The sequence below is a fragment of the Macrotis lagotis genome, chromosome 5 (genome assembly GCF_037893015.1).
Source record: "Macrotis lagotis isolate mMagLag1 chromosome 5, bilby.v1.9.chrom.fasta, whole genome shotgun sequence".
NCBI lineage: Eukaryota > Metazoa > Chordata > Mammalia > Peramelemorphia > Peramelidae > Macrotis > Macrotis lagotis.
Genome location: NC_133662.1, coordinates 158,169,812 through 158,184,867, shown reverse-complemented (window position 1 = coordinate 158,184,867; position 15,056 = coordinate 158,169,812). Strand labels below are relative to the sequence as shown.

General features: G+C 33.4%; 1 protein-coding gene across 4 annotated transcripts in view; it reads right to left on the bottom strand.

Moving 5' to 3' along the window:
- Positions 1 to 1,137: 1,137 nt before the first annotated feature.
- The window catches only part of UTRN (utrophin), a 435,226-nt gene continuing 421,307 nt past the window's right edge, over positions 1,138 to 15,056 (bottom strand). For all 4 annotated transcript variants that reach the window (XM_074187765.1, XM_074187767.1, XM_074187766.1 and 1 more), the window contains 3 exons: positions 14,224 to 14,316; positions 5,527 to 5,549; positions 1,138 to 3,405 (listed from right to left, as the gene is read on the bottom strand). In XM_074187765.1, the coding sequence (XP_074043866.1) occupies positions 3,397 to 3,405; positions 5,527 to 5,549; positions 14,224 to 14,316 (125 nt within the window). In that variant the 3' untranslated portion in view covers positions 1,138 to 3,396. The remainder of the gene's footprint in view (positions 3,406 to 5,526; positions 5,550 to 14,223; positions 14,317 to 15,056) is intronic.

Sequence of the window (15,056 nt, the reverse complement as noted above, 5' to 3'; positions counted from 1 at the left end):
ATGTAAGGATTATACAAATAATGAATATTTTCTTTCTAAAGGAAAGACTTACTTTGAGAGCCTGAGGCAACTTCTTTTCCATTTCTTAGCCCTTTAACTCCACAGTCAGGAATTAAAGATATTTCAAGTCTGAGTGGAGGACTCCTCTCTTAAATAGATTGTAATCACAATACCACCTTTCTTTTTTCTTTCAACCTTCCAACTTCAGTCCAGAGCTCTTAATTCTTCTAGTGGGTATGAAGCAGTCCAAATTCAGCCACTCCAGATTCTCCCCGAAGTACCCCTTTGTCTTCTAGACTTTACAATTTCTTAGAATACTCACTTTTTCATTGGGCAGTTTGCTCTAGGAGCCACACCTGGGGACTTAACTAACCCTGGATCTATAGGGAAGGGTTCTTTCAGCTAGGAGCTTATCAGCAATAAATTTCAATAAGCAACAGGAGGACTGGATGTTGGATTTTATACCATAAAGAGTTAAAAAAAAGCTCAGCCAGGGGATGATTTTAGAAATTTTTTTTTTAAAAATATATTATCAAGGTATCACAAGGAAATAATTTTAAGGTTCATTGTACTATGCTCTCATTTCTTTCCAGATTCAAAAACTAACCCAACTAGCTACTAGAGAGCAGTGATTTTTTTCCTCCCTCAGTTGGGTTTGTAGGAAAGTTACTCTAAAGTGCCATTAAAAAAATTTTGTTTTTATTTTGGTAGTGTATTCTTTGTGTATTTGTAAAACCTTGTCAGGAGAAAAATTCTTCATCCTAAGTAGACCTAACAAATATTATTTCCCTTTTGGAAAAATTCTATTAAAAAGTACATGGTCAACTTTTAATATTCATCCTACATAATACATATGGGTTTGCTCATATGAAAAAAGCATTCTATGAATGCAATGCCAAGAAATAAAGTTGAAATGGCAGTATAAATTTGGTGACATATCTATAAAATTATTCACCAGACAATAGACTCTTGTTACTCTCAGTAATATCAAGATCACTGCAATTCAAACCCCACCTCCACTGGTTATTCAATTTCAATATACAAAGTAACTGCAAATTGGTGTGTGTGAAAGAGCAATTGTATGTCTGTTATATGTGAGATGGGGAAGAGGAAGAGAAATCACAGAAAATATATAGATTTATTGAGAAACATTATCTCTATATATATTTTTATTTTCATAAATGTATTTTCAAGCCTCTAGTTCTATCACTGAATAATAGCCTTTTAAATGTAATTTATTTCTTAGCTGAGTAATATCAGAGCAATTGTGTTAAAAATCACTTTTATTCTGGATGAAAAATAGAGTATGTAACCAGATTAGATGGTAGTGTATGATCCATTCTTTCCCAAATACCTCAAAAGAACTGTATAACTTTTTCTAATAATTGCTGCAATATATTCTTTTTTTATTTATTATTACTCAGAGGAAGAATGTTACAATGTAGTGTTTTAAGTAGCTTTTACTCAGTAGCAGAATAGAGGACATACTTTGCATACAAATACAGGCAGAAAAACAATTTCATACATAACCTCTCAAAGTAATAACAAGAAAGACACCAAATCTACAACTGTGAACTTCAGTGTTCAGAGATATTTCTTTTTCCTTAATTAAAAGGGGGTTCTTTTCTTTTTCTTGGCTACAGTATGGTCTGGTAAAAGCTATAGACTTTGCAGAATACAGTAGCATAAAGCTATTTCCAATACTATGAATGAAGATGGGTTTGAGGTAGAAAGGTGGTCATGGCTTTCCTCTTATATAAAACAATTTTTCTTTTCAAAATATCTATACTGCAAATAGGCCCCAACCCAATGCCCCACTCCCCCCACCCAACCCCTTCCAAAAGAACAAATTTTGCTAACTTTATAAATCTCTTCCTGACTGCATCCAAAGTGAAGAGACACAAAAGTTAGCATGTCCTGATGATTCTTAAGCACACATTCTACAATCCAAAGAACTCTAGTCTTGGGGGATGAGTCTCAGTTCATTTGGGGACTGTCTGATGTATCTATGAGAACAATCTTGGACAGGCTTTTTGCTTTCTTAGTGTTTTGGTAACCAAATAGTATGTTTGTTGAATCAGATAGTAACTTGATGTTGAACCAAATGCGTAAATATACTCAGGGCTACAGAAACCATCCTCCAAGTGTTAATTTAATTTTGATCTGTTCTCCTATACAATGCTTTTCCCTAAATGTGATAATCAAGGGTAATCAATGGTCTTCCATTGATTACCCTTTAAAAAGTACATCTAGCACTTCTTAGTCATGTGATTTAGGTATGTGTTGACTCAAACTATGGTTGACGATTGCATTTAGCAAGAAAATAAGTTTCAAGACTAGAAAGGGCTTATTTTTTCCTTTCCTTTTCTTTCCTTTTCTTTTCTTTCTTTCCTTTTTTTAAGTATAAAAAAACCCCACCAACCACAAAAATACCCTCAAAGGACATTCTTTTGCTTTGCTATCACACTTAAGTGTGGGACTGATTTGTCCTTCATGACTGAAAATCTAGATCTTGGAAATCTGGAAAGGATGTCCAAAACTTTGTTTCTGGGTAAAAAAAAAAATGCTGCTTGGGAAAACTTCCATTTAAAAGTTCTTTTTAAGATTGCACTTACACAATTAAATCTTATTTTTCTCTAGAGTAGAATTTGATATTAATATAAAAAACCACTTTCTTGTATGACTGGGAAATCAAATGAAGGAAGAGAAATTATTCTATGTAGTGAAAGTTTTGGAGATGAGTGAATGTGTGATTGTTAGTGAAGCTAAACAGTTTGTTCATTGCTGTGGTGAAAGCCCAATTTTAATAAATAATATCCATGTGAATTAAATGAACAAATTAATGTGATCAGTCATGAAAAGTAATGACTCTTCAGACACTTACTTGATCAAATGGTTTGATGAGTGTCAATAACCTCAACAGCAATCACTAACAACAAAATGTTGGTGATAAATGAAGGCATTGTCAAAAGTAAATGTGAGGAGCAGAAAAGGAATGTATAAATGTAACATTTTGCTTCTAATTATTTTATGCAATTCTTTTCCTGGTTATCAAAAAAGAAGGTACAATATATAAAGCCCCCACCCCCTTTCCCAATGCTGTATATTTATACAAATCAAGGACAAATGTATAACCATTTCCAAATACCTTTCTTCATTAATTTACAGTTGCATAGAAAGGGAAGAAGAAAACAAGAATTTATTATTATAAAAACATGACATCCCCATCTTTGGATCTTCCATGTTTTACTCCTTCAGTAGAAGACTCAGTCAGAGTGAAACAATGTGGACTTCAAGGTGCCATGCAGAGTTTGATTCAAGGAAATTTGGGATTGGCATTTGCTGAAAAGGGCAGGACTGCTATGTCAGGAAGTGTTGATCAGCCAGGTAAATGCTTCACATGGCCTGTGGAGATGAAAAAACATCATTGTCAAGATAGTATTTCCAAACAAAACACTACAGGTAGCTCAGGCCTGTCAACTCTTTATAGGAAAAAAAAAAACTTAACCCACTTCTCTCTAAGTAGGTTGGTATACCAAAGGGTCCTGTTGGACTCCATGACCAGCTTCTGTTCCACTGACCTTGTTAACTTATCATCACCTAGTTATGTACTAGACACTAATATTTGGAACTGTTCCCTCCTTTTGGGGAGGGGAAACTATTTTTCTTCCCATGAATACAATTGCCCAGGATCAAAGCATGGTCATGAGGACTAACAATAATAATAATTAGTATTTATAGTACAAGTACACTTTAAAGTTTCCAAAGCACTTCATATATATTTATATCTTACTTAATCCTCACAACAATTCTGTAAGGTAGGTGCTACTATTTTCTCCATTTTATAGATAAGCAAACAGAAGCTCTGAGGGATCAATGACTTGTTAGCGCACTATTGCTTGCAACTCCAATTTTCAGGTCTCCAATCCCAGTGCTTAAAACATCATGCTACCTACCCCCAAAATTGTGTTTCTTCTTTGCTGGAAACTCTAATGGTCAATAAAGAATAGGAACAACTGTCTTCAATTTCCCAAATGGGCAAAGGTCAAGAAAGATAATTTGTCCACTTTATGTTTTATAGTTTTATATACATTATGGCTAATTTAGTCATAAAGTGATTACTCAGAAGAACATTTCTTTATCATTCCTTAAATTTTTCCTCATATTTTATTGTTCAGAGAAACAATCATTTTCAAATTTTGCTACTCCTTATCAGTGTTGGCAACAGTATGAGGTTAAAGGGATTTCCAAATTATTTCTGCAGCCATGTGGGCAATTACATATAATGGAAAGAATGTGAAACCTAGAATCAGTTGAGGTTTGGTTATGAATCTCCTGAAACATTACCAGTGTAGTCATGGGCAAGTCACTTAACCTATATTGATTGACTGACTGGCTGACTAAGAGAGAGTTAGAGGCAGCAATGTATAATGAAAAGAACACAATGAGGAGTTGGGCAATGGGGTCAGTTCCTAGTTTTACCAGTAATTAGACCAATAAGCTTAGGGAGGTGCCACTTTCTCTGAGCCTCCAAGTCCTAACATAAAATGAGCAGAGTTGAACAAGATGATCCCTAAGGTTCCTCTTCTCATTCTAACTTCTTGATATAAGTGTCAATCAAAATGCTTTTATTAAGCTGTTACTAGGTACAAGGAACTTGGATATGAAAAAAGGTTTTTAAAGACAGTTCCTGACCTCAAGGAGTTTATAATCTAATGAGGAAGAGGATGTATAAATAATTGTAAAGAATGCAAGCTATATAAAAAAGAAATAGGAAATAAATAATAAAGCAAAGAAATTCATCAGATGTTTCTCTTGGGAAAGTTTTTCAAACGTTCAAATTAATGTTAACACAGAAGGCAAATTTTTTTTTTTACTTCTTTAATGATAGCAATAGATGAGTTCATGTAGAAAAATACTTTTCTAGTAGCTTATCACTTTTGTATGGCACTTTTTCTATTAAAAATTGTAACTAGGATCTGTTATAGGTAGTAGTTATTATATTACCATTTTATGAAACATACTGAAAAGTCATAAGGCAAAATCAGTGAAGGGTTATATCCAAGCAAGATTCGGTTTTCTTGAGGAACAAAAGCACTTTTGTGGCATTCAATTAATTTTTTTTAAAAGTCAGCTACTGTGACAGCTGTATTGGATTGACATCTTCTCCAGAAGAAGGCTGAGAACAATAGCCCTGCATTTTTGTTCTGGGTGAACACATCCCATGCACATAATGCCATTAGTGAATTCTCTGACACAACACAGAGCACTGAGCACATGCTACTTTGGAGTTTCTCTACAATGAAAAGGTATCTTGAGGTATTGACTAGATGGCATTTTTTCCCCAACTTCGACAAACTACCATAATGAGTCTAGCAGTATTTAAATGTCAAGCAGATTTCCTTATTTATGTGAGCAGCATGGCATAAGACACAATGAAAAGAATCCCTGAAAAAGCAAATGGAGCCAATCTACCTCTTCTCTCACTAACACTAAAACAATCAATTCAAAAAGCTCATTTCTTACCTGTGGTCTGCTAGGGAGGTTTGCTGAAAATGAAAACAAAAGAAATCAATTAGGGAAATGTCAATAAATACTGAATCATCAAGGCTGTCTAATATGCATCTGGTTTGCTGACAACATGATTTCAGACATGCAGATGTACAACATTTACCACTGTGTGTAAGATAATGGCCCAACTGTTAGGCTGAAGATAATAAGAAATAGGGATTTTTTTTGTTTGTTTAAATGATTTAATGAATCCTAAGTTTTTTCCAACTTAGTTTTTCCATATGCTTTAAGAGGCAAATATCCCATCCAACTATGCAAAACATATGCTAGTCTTTTCAACTAAGAAAAATAACAAAAATTCAATGAGTACTAAGCTCTGCAGAAAACACTAAACTCTCATTTTACTTACATCATTTTTCTGTCATGTTAAATTGCTTGTACATCAAAATAGAGCTGACTTCAAATAATGTGCTTAATGGGCAAATTCACAGCACTATTTTAGAAGAGCGAGTCTTATTTTCAATATCTCTTTCCAACTACAAATTTCTAATTTACCATTTGTTCACATGGTGGGCAGCATAACCTTTTCCACTCTTGCTGAGTCCCTAACTACAGCATTATTCCACTGATTCCTATTTACCAAGAGATAAGATTTCTTTCTATTTTTACTGAGAAGACTGAGGCAACTTAACAAAGATTCCTCATCATTCACCCTAAATATTTCAAAGTTTCTCTATATTTTATTCCATCCCCTCCAAGACTATACCTTGGGGGCAGGATATATGGGTGAATGATGGAGGAAAATGTGACTAATTCTGTGACTAACTTTAATTTTGGAGTCCTCTAATAATAATTCAAATAAACACTTTGCTCCTTACAGTAATAAGAGTTACCTAGAGGCATTGAGAGATTAAATGACTTGCCCAGTCTCACACGCTGTGTGGTGTCATATCCTGATATCACAAAATCAGTATGTCTGAGGCAAGACATGCTTTATTGACTGAGATCAGTTCTCAGATTCTTCTATGCCTTAGGGAGTAGCATAATAGCTGAAGTATAATAATAGATTGTCCTATATACAGTGTCTTGGGGGTGATAGTTAGGTTTTTGTTATAAGTGACAAGGAAGTATGTTAAGAAACCAAATCGATAATTTAATCCATTTTGCTCCATATCATCATTTCTCAGTCATAGGATATGTTGGTTGCTTTGCCTGAATGTAACTTGTAGAAATATATTTTTGAAAAGGAAGGAAATTAACTAACTAGGGTCTTCGTTTTAAATGACTATTGCAAACATACAAATATATTCAATCACTCAGAATAAGTTAGCAGGGCACAATAATATAAAGGTATTTTGTCAGTTCACCAGAAAAATACATGGCAAGCTTTTTTTAATGCCCATGTGTACTTCATTAAAATGGTAGGGGAGAGAAAAACAAGAACTGATTTTTAATAAAAAAAATTCATTCACTAACCAAGTTCACAGATGAATAAACTAGCATCACTAAGAAATTATAGTTGCCATCTGTCTCATTCTAAAATTCAATTAATGACCAAAAAAAAGAACCCAATAAAGGCAATAAATAAGGATAAATTCAGGATTTGTAGAGTTAATGATTCAAAGGTTAAGAATACTCAAGGGACAGGTAAATATACCCAGATGTAGATGCATCCTGTTCAAAAAATTTCATGTCAAAGTAGTCATTCATGTAATTAAAACTTATAAATGCAGAAAACTTTTAAAATGATAATTTCTAACTCATTTTAGAGAAATAACTGACATATGTTAATGTTAGCTTTTAATTCACAAAAGGGATGAAAATTCAAGATTAATATGAAGATGAAATCAAGCTATACTAGTCACATAGCATTTCCAAGTTCTTGTCAGTTCTATTTGCTATAAGGACTAGTCTTTTTTTTAAAAAAAGAGTGCCAACTTTGCTTGTTTGGAAAAAATCTTCCAAAGAGATCATTAAGGTTTTATAAAATGCTTATTCAAGATATATGTTACTACTTTAAAAATGGCATTAGAAAACAAACTCTGCTTTATTCAAATGAGATAAGCAATAAATGTTTATTGTTGTCAACATCAATATGAGTAAGGTGGACAGCAAAACCTTCCTGAGCAGCAACTTTAAAAATATGAAATCAGCAAGCATTCATTGAGTACATATACTATGTTCTAGGACCTGTATTAAGGGCTAAAGATATAAAAGAAAAAGCAGTTTCTGACTAAAGGAGTTTATATTATGATAGGGCAATCAATCATATATATACACCAAACACATACAAAGTGGGAGTGGTTGAAGGTGAAGAGAGGAATACTAGTACCTGAACAGCAATAGGAAAGGCCTCATGCAGAAGATGGTGCTTGAACTGAGATTTGAAGACTAGAGATGCCAAGAGCCTGGGATAAGAAGGAAAAACTAATGCAAAGACATGGAGATGACTTTTGTGTGTGTGTGTGCAGAATAGCAAGACATGGGCATGGCTGGATTAGAGGGTGTGTAGAGGGGAGTTAAGTGAAATATGGTTGGAGAGATCAGTGAAATCACTAAGGGAGTGTATACAGAGAAAAGAAAAATGGAACCAAAAAAGGAGCCTTGGACTATGCTCATACCTAGGGAGTATGACATGGATGATGTGCTAGCAAAGGAGATTTTGAAACAGTCTTAAGATAGGAGAGAAAGAAAAGAAAGAAAAGAAAGAAAGAAAGAAAGAAAGAAAGAAAGAAAGAAAGAAAGAAAGAAAGAAAGAAATGAAGGAAGGAAAGAAAGAGAGAAAGGAAGGAAGAAAGGAAAGAAAGAAAGAAAGAAAGAAAGAAAGAAAGAAAGGAAAGAAAGAAAGGAAAGAAGGAAAGAAAGAAAGAAAGAAAGAAATGAAGGAAGGAAAGAAAGAGAGAAAGGAAAGAAAGAAAAGAAAGAAAGAAAGAAAGAAAGGAAAGAAAGAAAGAAAGAAAGAAAGAAAGAAAGAAAGAAAGAAAGAAAGAAAGAAAGAAAACAAGCAGCATCATGAAAACCCCAAGAGGAGGTCATACCTGGGATGTTGGAGTGATTAACAGTGTCAAAAATGCTAAAAAATTTAAAAAAGGTAAAAACTAAGAAAAATCCATTAGATTTAGTAACTAAGATATAAATGCTAACTCTGGATAGAGTCATTTTAGTTTAATGATGAATTAATAATAAGGAAGTTAGATTGTAGAGGATCTAGAACAGTCAAGGATAAAGAAATAGAAAAATAAATGAATGCAGACAGTCCTTTCTGAGAAGAGAAGAAAGAGATAGGATAATGGTGGTGACAGTTTCTAATAAGGATCTAGTAAAAGATGAGGCAAACTTGGGTGCCTTTGTAGAGGTGGGAAGGGACCAGTTAATAGGTTAAAAACTGGAGGTTAAATACGGAGGGAGAGAGGGAGAGGGAGAGAGGGAGAGGGAGAGAGACATGATGGGAGTGGGGTCAATCAATGATTCACAAAGGATTGGTTCTATCAAAAAGGATCACCTGGTCAATAGTTTGAAATAAAGGAGAAGACAAGAATGCTAGTAGGGGAAAACAGAGAATTTGTGGAGTAAATGGCCTTTATTTTTTTTAGTGAAGTATAGCAAGAGGGAATGCTCTTAAGGGGTAGAAAAGACTGCTGTAGGGAGTACAATAGAAAAATCAGGAAGGAGTCCCCTTTGAGATTAGGAAACAAATTTATATTGCATCCAGACAGTACAATTATGCAAATTGTCCAAGATCAGAGTGGAAAGAAAGTGTAGCCAGAGCAGGAGAGACCTGGGAAAATAGTGAGAGGTTTGGAGATCATAATGAAGATGAAGATTATCTTTTGTAGGAATAAGGCAGAGGAAAAGATGAAATTTTCAGGGATTGTGAACAGATAAAAAAAATTCAGAGGTCTTTAACTTTGAAATGGAAAACTTGTCAGTGATGGCAAGATCAAGGCTATGACTTTCTCAGTGTGGAGATGATGTAGAGTGGATGAGTAAACTGAGGAACTGGAAGCTTAATATACTTAAGAGAAATGCAATGTATTTGTTGAATTTATTCTAGTATGTTCTCTCTCTCTTTCTCTCTCTCTCTCTCTCTCTCTCTCTCTCTCTCTCTCTCTCTCTCTCTCTCTCAATCTTATTTACTAGTTCTTTACCAAGTGCCTACAAACATATTCAATGTTAATAGTTTAAAGTTCTTCAGTTTTAGAATTGCTTGTACATACCACTGATGGGTATTATATATTTGTATTAATTTCCTATATAACTTGCTTATCCTAAAGGTAATATAGATATTTGATGCAAAGTTTTTTTTCACAATTGACAATTTACTTTTTTATATACTAGGTGTAAAATTTTGTGCAAAGCTAATTTTCAGGTAATTAATATGGTCTGTTCAGCTTTTTTGGTCTCTATGCTCTTTTGGTTAAGAAATATGCTATCAGAAAACTCAATCAATGAAAATTTTTATGGCATGATTAAATTTCTTCCAAGGGGGATTTTATCTTTACTACTTATAATTTTTTTTCATTTGCTAAATAACTGCAAAAAATCCTGAACCACTTCTAATTTTTAAAACTAAAGAATTGTTCCTTTCCAAAGGACCAATTAATTAATGTAACATAAGGAAAGCATATACAGAGAGGGTAAAAATAAAACCTAAGAGAAGTTCAATAATTACATTTAATACCTTCTACTTTTCAATACTTGTAGAATGTGTAACTCATATCAAATAGAATGTACTTCAGCTCTTTGCATTAGAAAATGTCTGTGATTAACATCAACCATTAGAGAGTACTGAAATAATGCTGAAGAGTTGCAATTTTGCAGGAGTAATGCCTCCACATATTGCTTGTATAAAGGAGTTAGCCTCCTACTGAGGAGCCCCAGAAGCTTAAATCCATTAATACCATTTCAGGTATTCTGAAGATCTAGTATAAGTCAATAGGATATTGAGTCAAATCCAAGTGTAACTTGAACAATGTAAGGCTCCTGGAAATTACATTTTTAGGGGAAAAAATGGTTTATGGATTATGGGACTGTCAAGACTCCATTCCGTAACCAAATTTAACTTTCAAGATCTTTTCAAGATTTATAATTATATGGTTATATTCCATTTGGGATTTAAATTAAAACTCTTGTCTTTATTAGATTACAAGTCCATAGTGCTAAATTACTCAGAAGTCAAAGTATATTTGTTTAGCTATTCATTTCTATTCCAGAGAAAGACTGATTTACCATGATGATGAAAATTTTAACTATAGAATTTTATTAACATAAAACCTGGATACTCTTGGACTTCCCATTACATAATACAAATGCCAACTTATTTTGGAAGTGAAATTTTTCACAATGGCCTTTATATATTCTAAAAGATTAGATTTATGAATTTAGTTTGGTACAGAAGATATTAAGTTGGGTACCATAAAAAGGACTCTTCATTTGGGGTTTGTAACCTTTGATGTTTGAGTCTTAGCTCTGTGACTTTAGAGCAAGTCCCTTCTCCACTCAGAAACTGTAGTTTCTTCATCTGAAAAATGATGATAGTAACATTTAGATTTTTTACAATCATATGGTTGTAAAAATTCAAAGAGATCATGCATACATACATACATCCATTAAGCACTATCATAAATGAAATCTATTAATAATTAATAGATATGAATTTATGTAAATTAAAGTTGACTGGTTATACTAAAATTTCAAGCAGTCATTAAATTCATATTCTTAAGGCACAAGCACTAAATTTTCTATCATAATTGATATAATGACTATTAAAAAATCCATATAGCCTTTAAAATCAGCATAAATTGGCTGTGGCTGATGATCTTGAACTTGAGTCCATTAGAGAACAATCAAACAAAATGGTTGTGTGTGTGTGTGTGTGTGTGTGTGTGTGTGTGTGTGTGTGTGTGTGTGTGCATGTAGGTACCCTCTTAGGAAGCTAATTTAGAAAAATATATCCTTTCTTTTATAAGCTTCTTCAAAGCCAAAGACAGAATATGTTGGAAATAAAGAGAATATTTTAATAGGGCTCAGTAGCATATGAGAAGTTGAATCACAGAATGATATCTATCTACCTTGACAGAGATCACACATATCTTTTTTGATGGCCATATTATTCCTGTATTTGTGATTCTACAAAAAGAAATCTGACATTTTCTGACTAATACTAGGTGAGTTTACCTTCCAAAATGAAGTTTTTCACAAGGCTTTCCTGTCTTTTTCTAAGAAATGACAAGAGTCTACATGTCTAAATGACGTATTTTGCCTAATTTAAGATGGTATTTATGAAACAAAAAGGGAAGAAATTAGGTGAGCATTTTTATTTTATATAATAACTTAAGTTTCTAAACTTTTGACAGTTTATAGTTTTTTTTCTCAAAATAATCCCTGGAAGTCTATGGTTCAATTGACAATTGACTGGATATGAATCTAGGTGCTAGAGATGTAAAGATTAAAAAATATAGTTTTTGCCATCAAGGATGTGAATCTTGAAAGAAGAATAGTATCACAAAAGGCAGAGATAGGGAACAAGTTCAACTGCAATCATGGCATATAGCATGAATAAAGGCAAGGGAATGGGTTCAAAAGTGAGTTGTATAAAATAAAACCAGAATGCTAAACTAAAGTCACATAGCAGAGAGTCTTAGATGCTGAGAAAATGATTATCTTAGAGAAAATAAAGAGTCATAAAAGCTCACTGACCAGGGGAGTGACTTGTATATTAAAAAGACTGCTTTGACAGCATTGTTAAAAAAAAAATGAGTTGGAAAAGAAATCCAAGTAAGAGGTAAAATACTTGAATCAGAATATTTGACAGAGGTAATATAAACAAAGGAATGGATGGGACATGTTGCCAAACTACAAATAAATGACAATACATGTCTAGGTGGGTAAAAAATGGGGAGGGGGAAATATCAAATATTTCAGAGGCTTTGAGTCTGGTGACAGGAAGGACTGAGATGCCATTAATAGAAATGATGATGTCAATATCCTTACTGACTGAAACCTGATTGCTCAAAAGAACTGGGCATGTTTAACAAAAAAACTATTTTCAAATATCTGAAGGGTTGCTATATAAAGTAAAGATTAGAATGCTTTTTTTTACCCCCAAAGGGTAGAATCAGGAGCAGAATATAGAAATAGTCAAAGGTCAACTTAGGCGTGAAGTTCAGAAAAGTTTTCTAACAAATAGAATGATACTGATACAGAAGTAGAATGGGCTGCCATGACAAACAGTGGATTCTCCCTTCTTGGAAATATTCAAGCAGTGGTTGGTAAGCCAATTGTCAGATATGTTAGGTAGGGAATGTCTTTCATATATGTGTTGGACTAGTTGCCAAATGAAAGTCCTTTCAACTCTCAAATCCTATGGTTCTGGCAAAGAATTTTGGAGAGGTAAAGGTTTTGTCAGGTCAGCTTCTAGCATGTTGAGTTCAAGGAAGGTCAATGACTATGTCTAACCAGTAGCTGGAATTTCAGAAATTTTGGTCGGGGAAATTTTATCTTAGACCTCTTTAAAAATGTATATTTATCTGTAAAAAGATTACACACACACACAAACACACACACACATCTTAAAAAAAGATATATTATTATCCCCATTTTAATGATAAGGAAACAAGCTTCAGAAAATGGTCATGGGGTACAAGGTAAGAAATTAAAGAAGAAAGAGTTTGGAACTTGGTCTTCTGAATCCAAGGCCACCACTCCTGATCATCTTGTGCTAGCTTAGTCCAGATAAGAAAAGAATAGCTAACAGTTATGTAATGTTTACCATGTTCCAGACACTGTATTAAGTTCTTTACTAATATTATTTCATTTGATACACATGACAACCTTGCAAGGTAAGTGCTAATATTGTCCTCATTTTACAAAGGAGGAAACTGAGACAAACAAAGATTAAGTTACTTGCCCAGATTAAGACAAAAATCTGACTGGTTTCAAAGAAATTATATTCATCAGATATTTGAATTAATCATTGATCAATGACTTTCTATATTTTTCAGATACAATTAATAAGAAACACTGAAAAATTTCCCTTTGTGCTATCTCTTGTCACTCTCTTTGCCGAACTGCTGTCTCTTGTCCATGGTGAGACCCAAACTACCCAACATCTCAACTTGTGATACTCAATATCAGTGCTTCATATCAACAATGATCCCATTTCAAAGCAACAGGAGAGAAAGGACTATAAATAGAAAAAACAAAACAAGACAGCACAGGTCCTAAAAATACAACCACCTTTTGCAACTGAATCTGATGATTACACTAGGGTAAAAGGCAAGAATTTCTGAATAATAAATAAAATTCCATTAGAATCTTGTTCTCTTCTTTGTCATATTACTAAAAAGCTCCTCTTTGAAGAAATGTGTGTCCCTTATAATGGTATACATTAAGGAAGACAATTTTCTTCTTAAAAACCATTCTATGATTCTATCTGGTTTCATTTTGCCATTTGCAGAGCATATCAAACAATCTCAAAAAGTATAGGATTTTATTGTCATTCCATCTTGGAGATGTGATCTTGTCGAAGTTAAAGCTTCAGCTTTCTTTGTCAATGTAATATGTTTGTGACTTATGCACAAATAATATTCAGTCTTTTTTTTCAATATTGCTTTTGTTATCTCACAAAAGATGGGAGAGGGAGGGGGAGGATATGGGAAACAAAGAAAGGAAAAATAAATGAGAAAGTTCAATGATACTCTCAACACTTACAGCAGCACGATGGAAAGGTACTGTGGATTTGTTCCATGACATCTGTCAGATCTGTGCTGGTACTGTGAGGTGGGACCAACAAGTCATCTGCAACTATGACAACCAGGTGAGCAGTGAGTTTAATATGGAGGGAAAAAGGGGATAAGACACATTCTGAAACCAAATATCTATTCAAACCTTCCTGTTAGACCTGACTTGGATAGCAAACACTAGATCTCTATGAAGGTTTACTGGTAAGACATCTCCTCACTGAGAATTGGCAGCCTTTGGGGATAAGATGAGAATTTATAGATTTCAATAGAAATCTGGTATAAATTTTTTGTAAGAATGTTCAGCAAATGTAGAAATTATGCTATAGGGTATTGTGCATAATGAGAAAATGAAAATTAACTGGAGGAGAAAAAACAAGCATATTACTAATTTTAATTACATTTACCAGTTGCAAATTTATTATTTTACTAATTTTGAAATGCTTTCTCACATGTAAAGGCACATTCTACCTCCTTTTCTCTTTTCTTACCTTTTCTACTTCCTTCTATCCCCACCTGGTATTTTTCCATATGGCTTAAGCCCATTCTGTAGAGCATTTAATAGTCTTTTAAAAAATAAATATTTAATAATAGAATAAAATTCTTTCATTAGCTCTTTGCTTAATGTAAAAAAAAATCAATAAAATAAGGAGGTGATTTTAAAGCACTGGTTAATGTCTTTCCTACTATATTATACTGCTCTTTTTAATATACTGAATATGTATAGATCTTAAATGGTACTACCTTTAAATGTGATAACTTTTGGGAAGTAGGGCCTGCCTTTTTCTATACAAAGATGACATT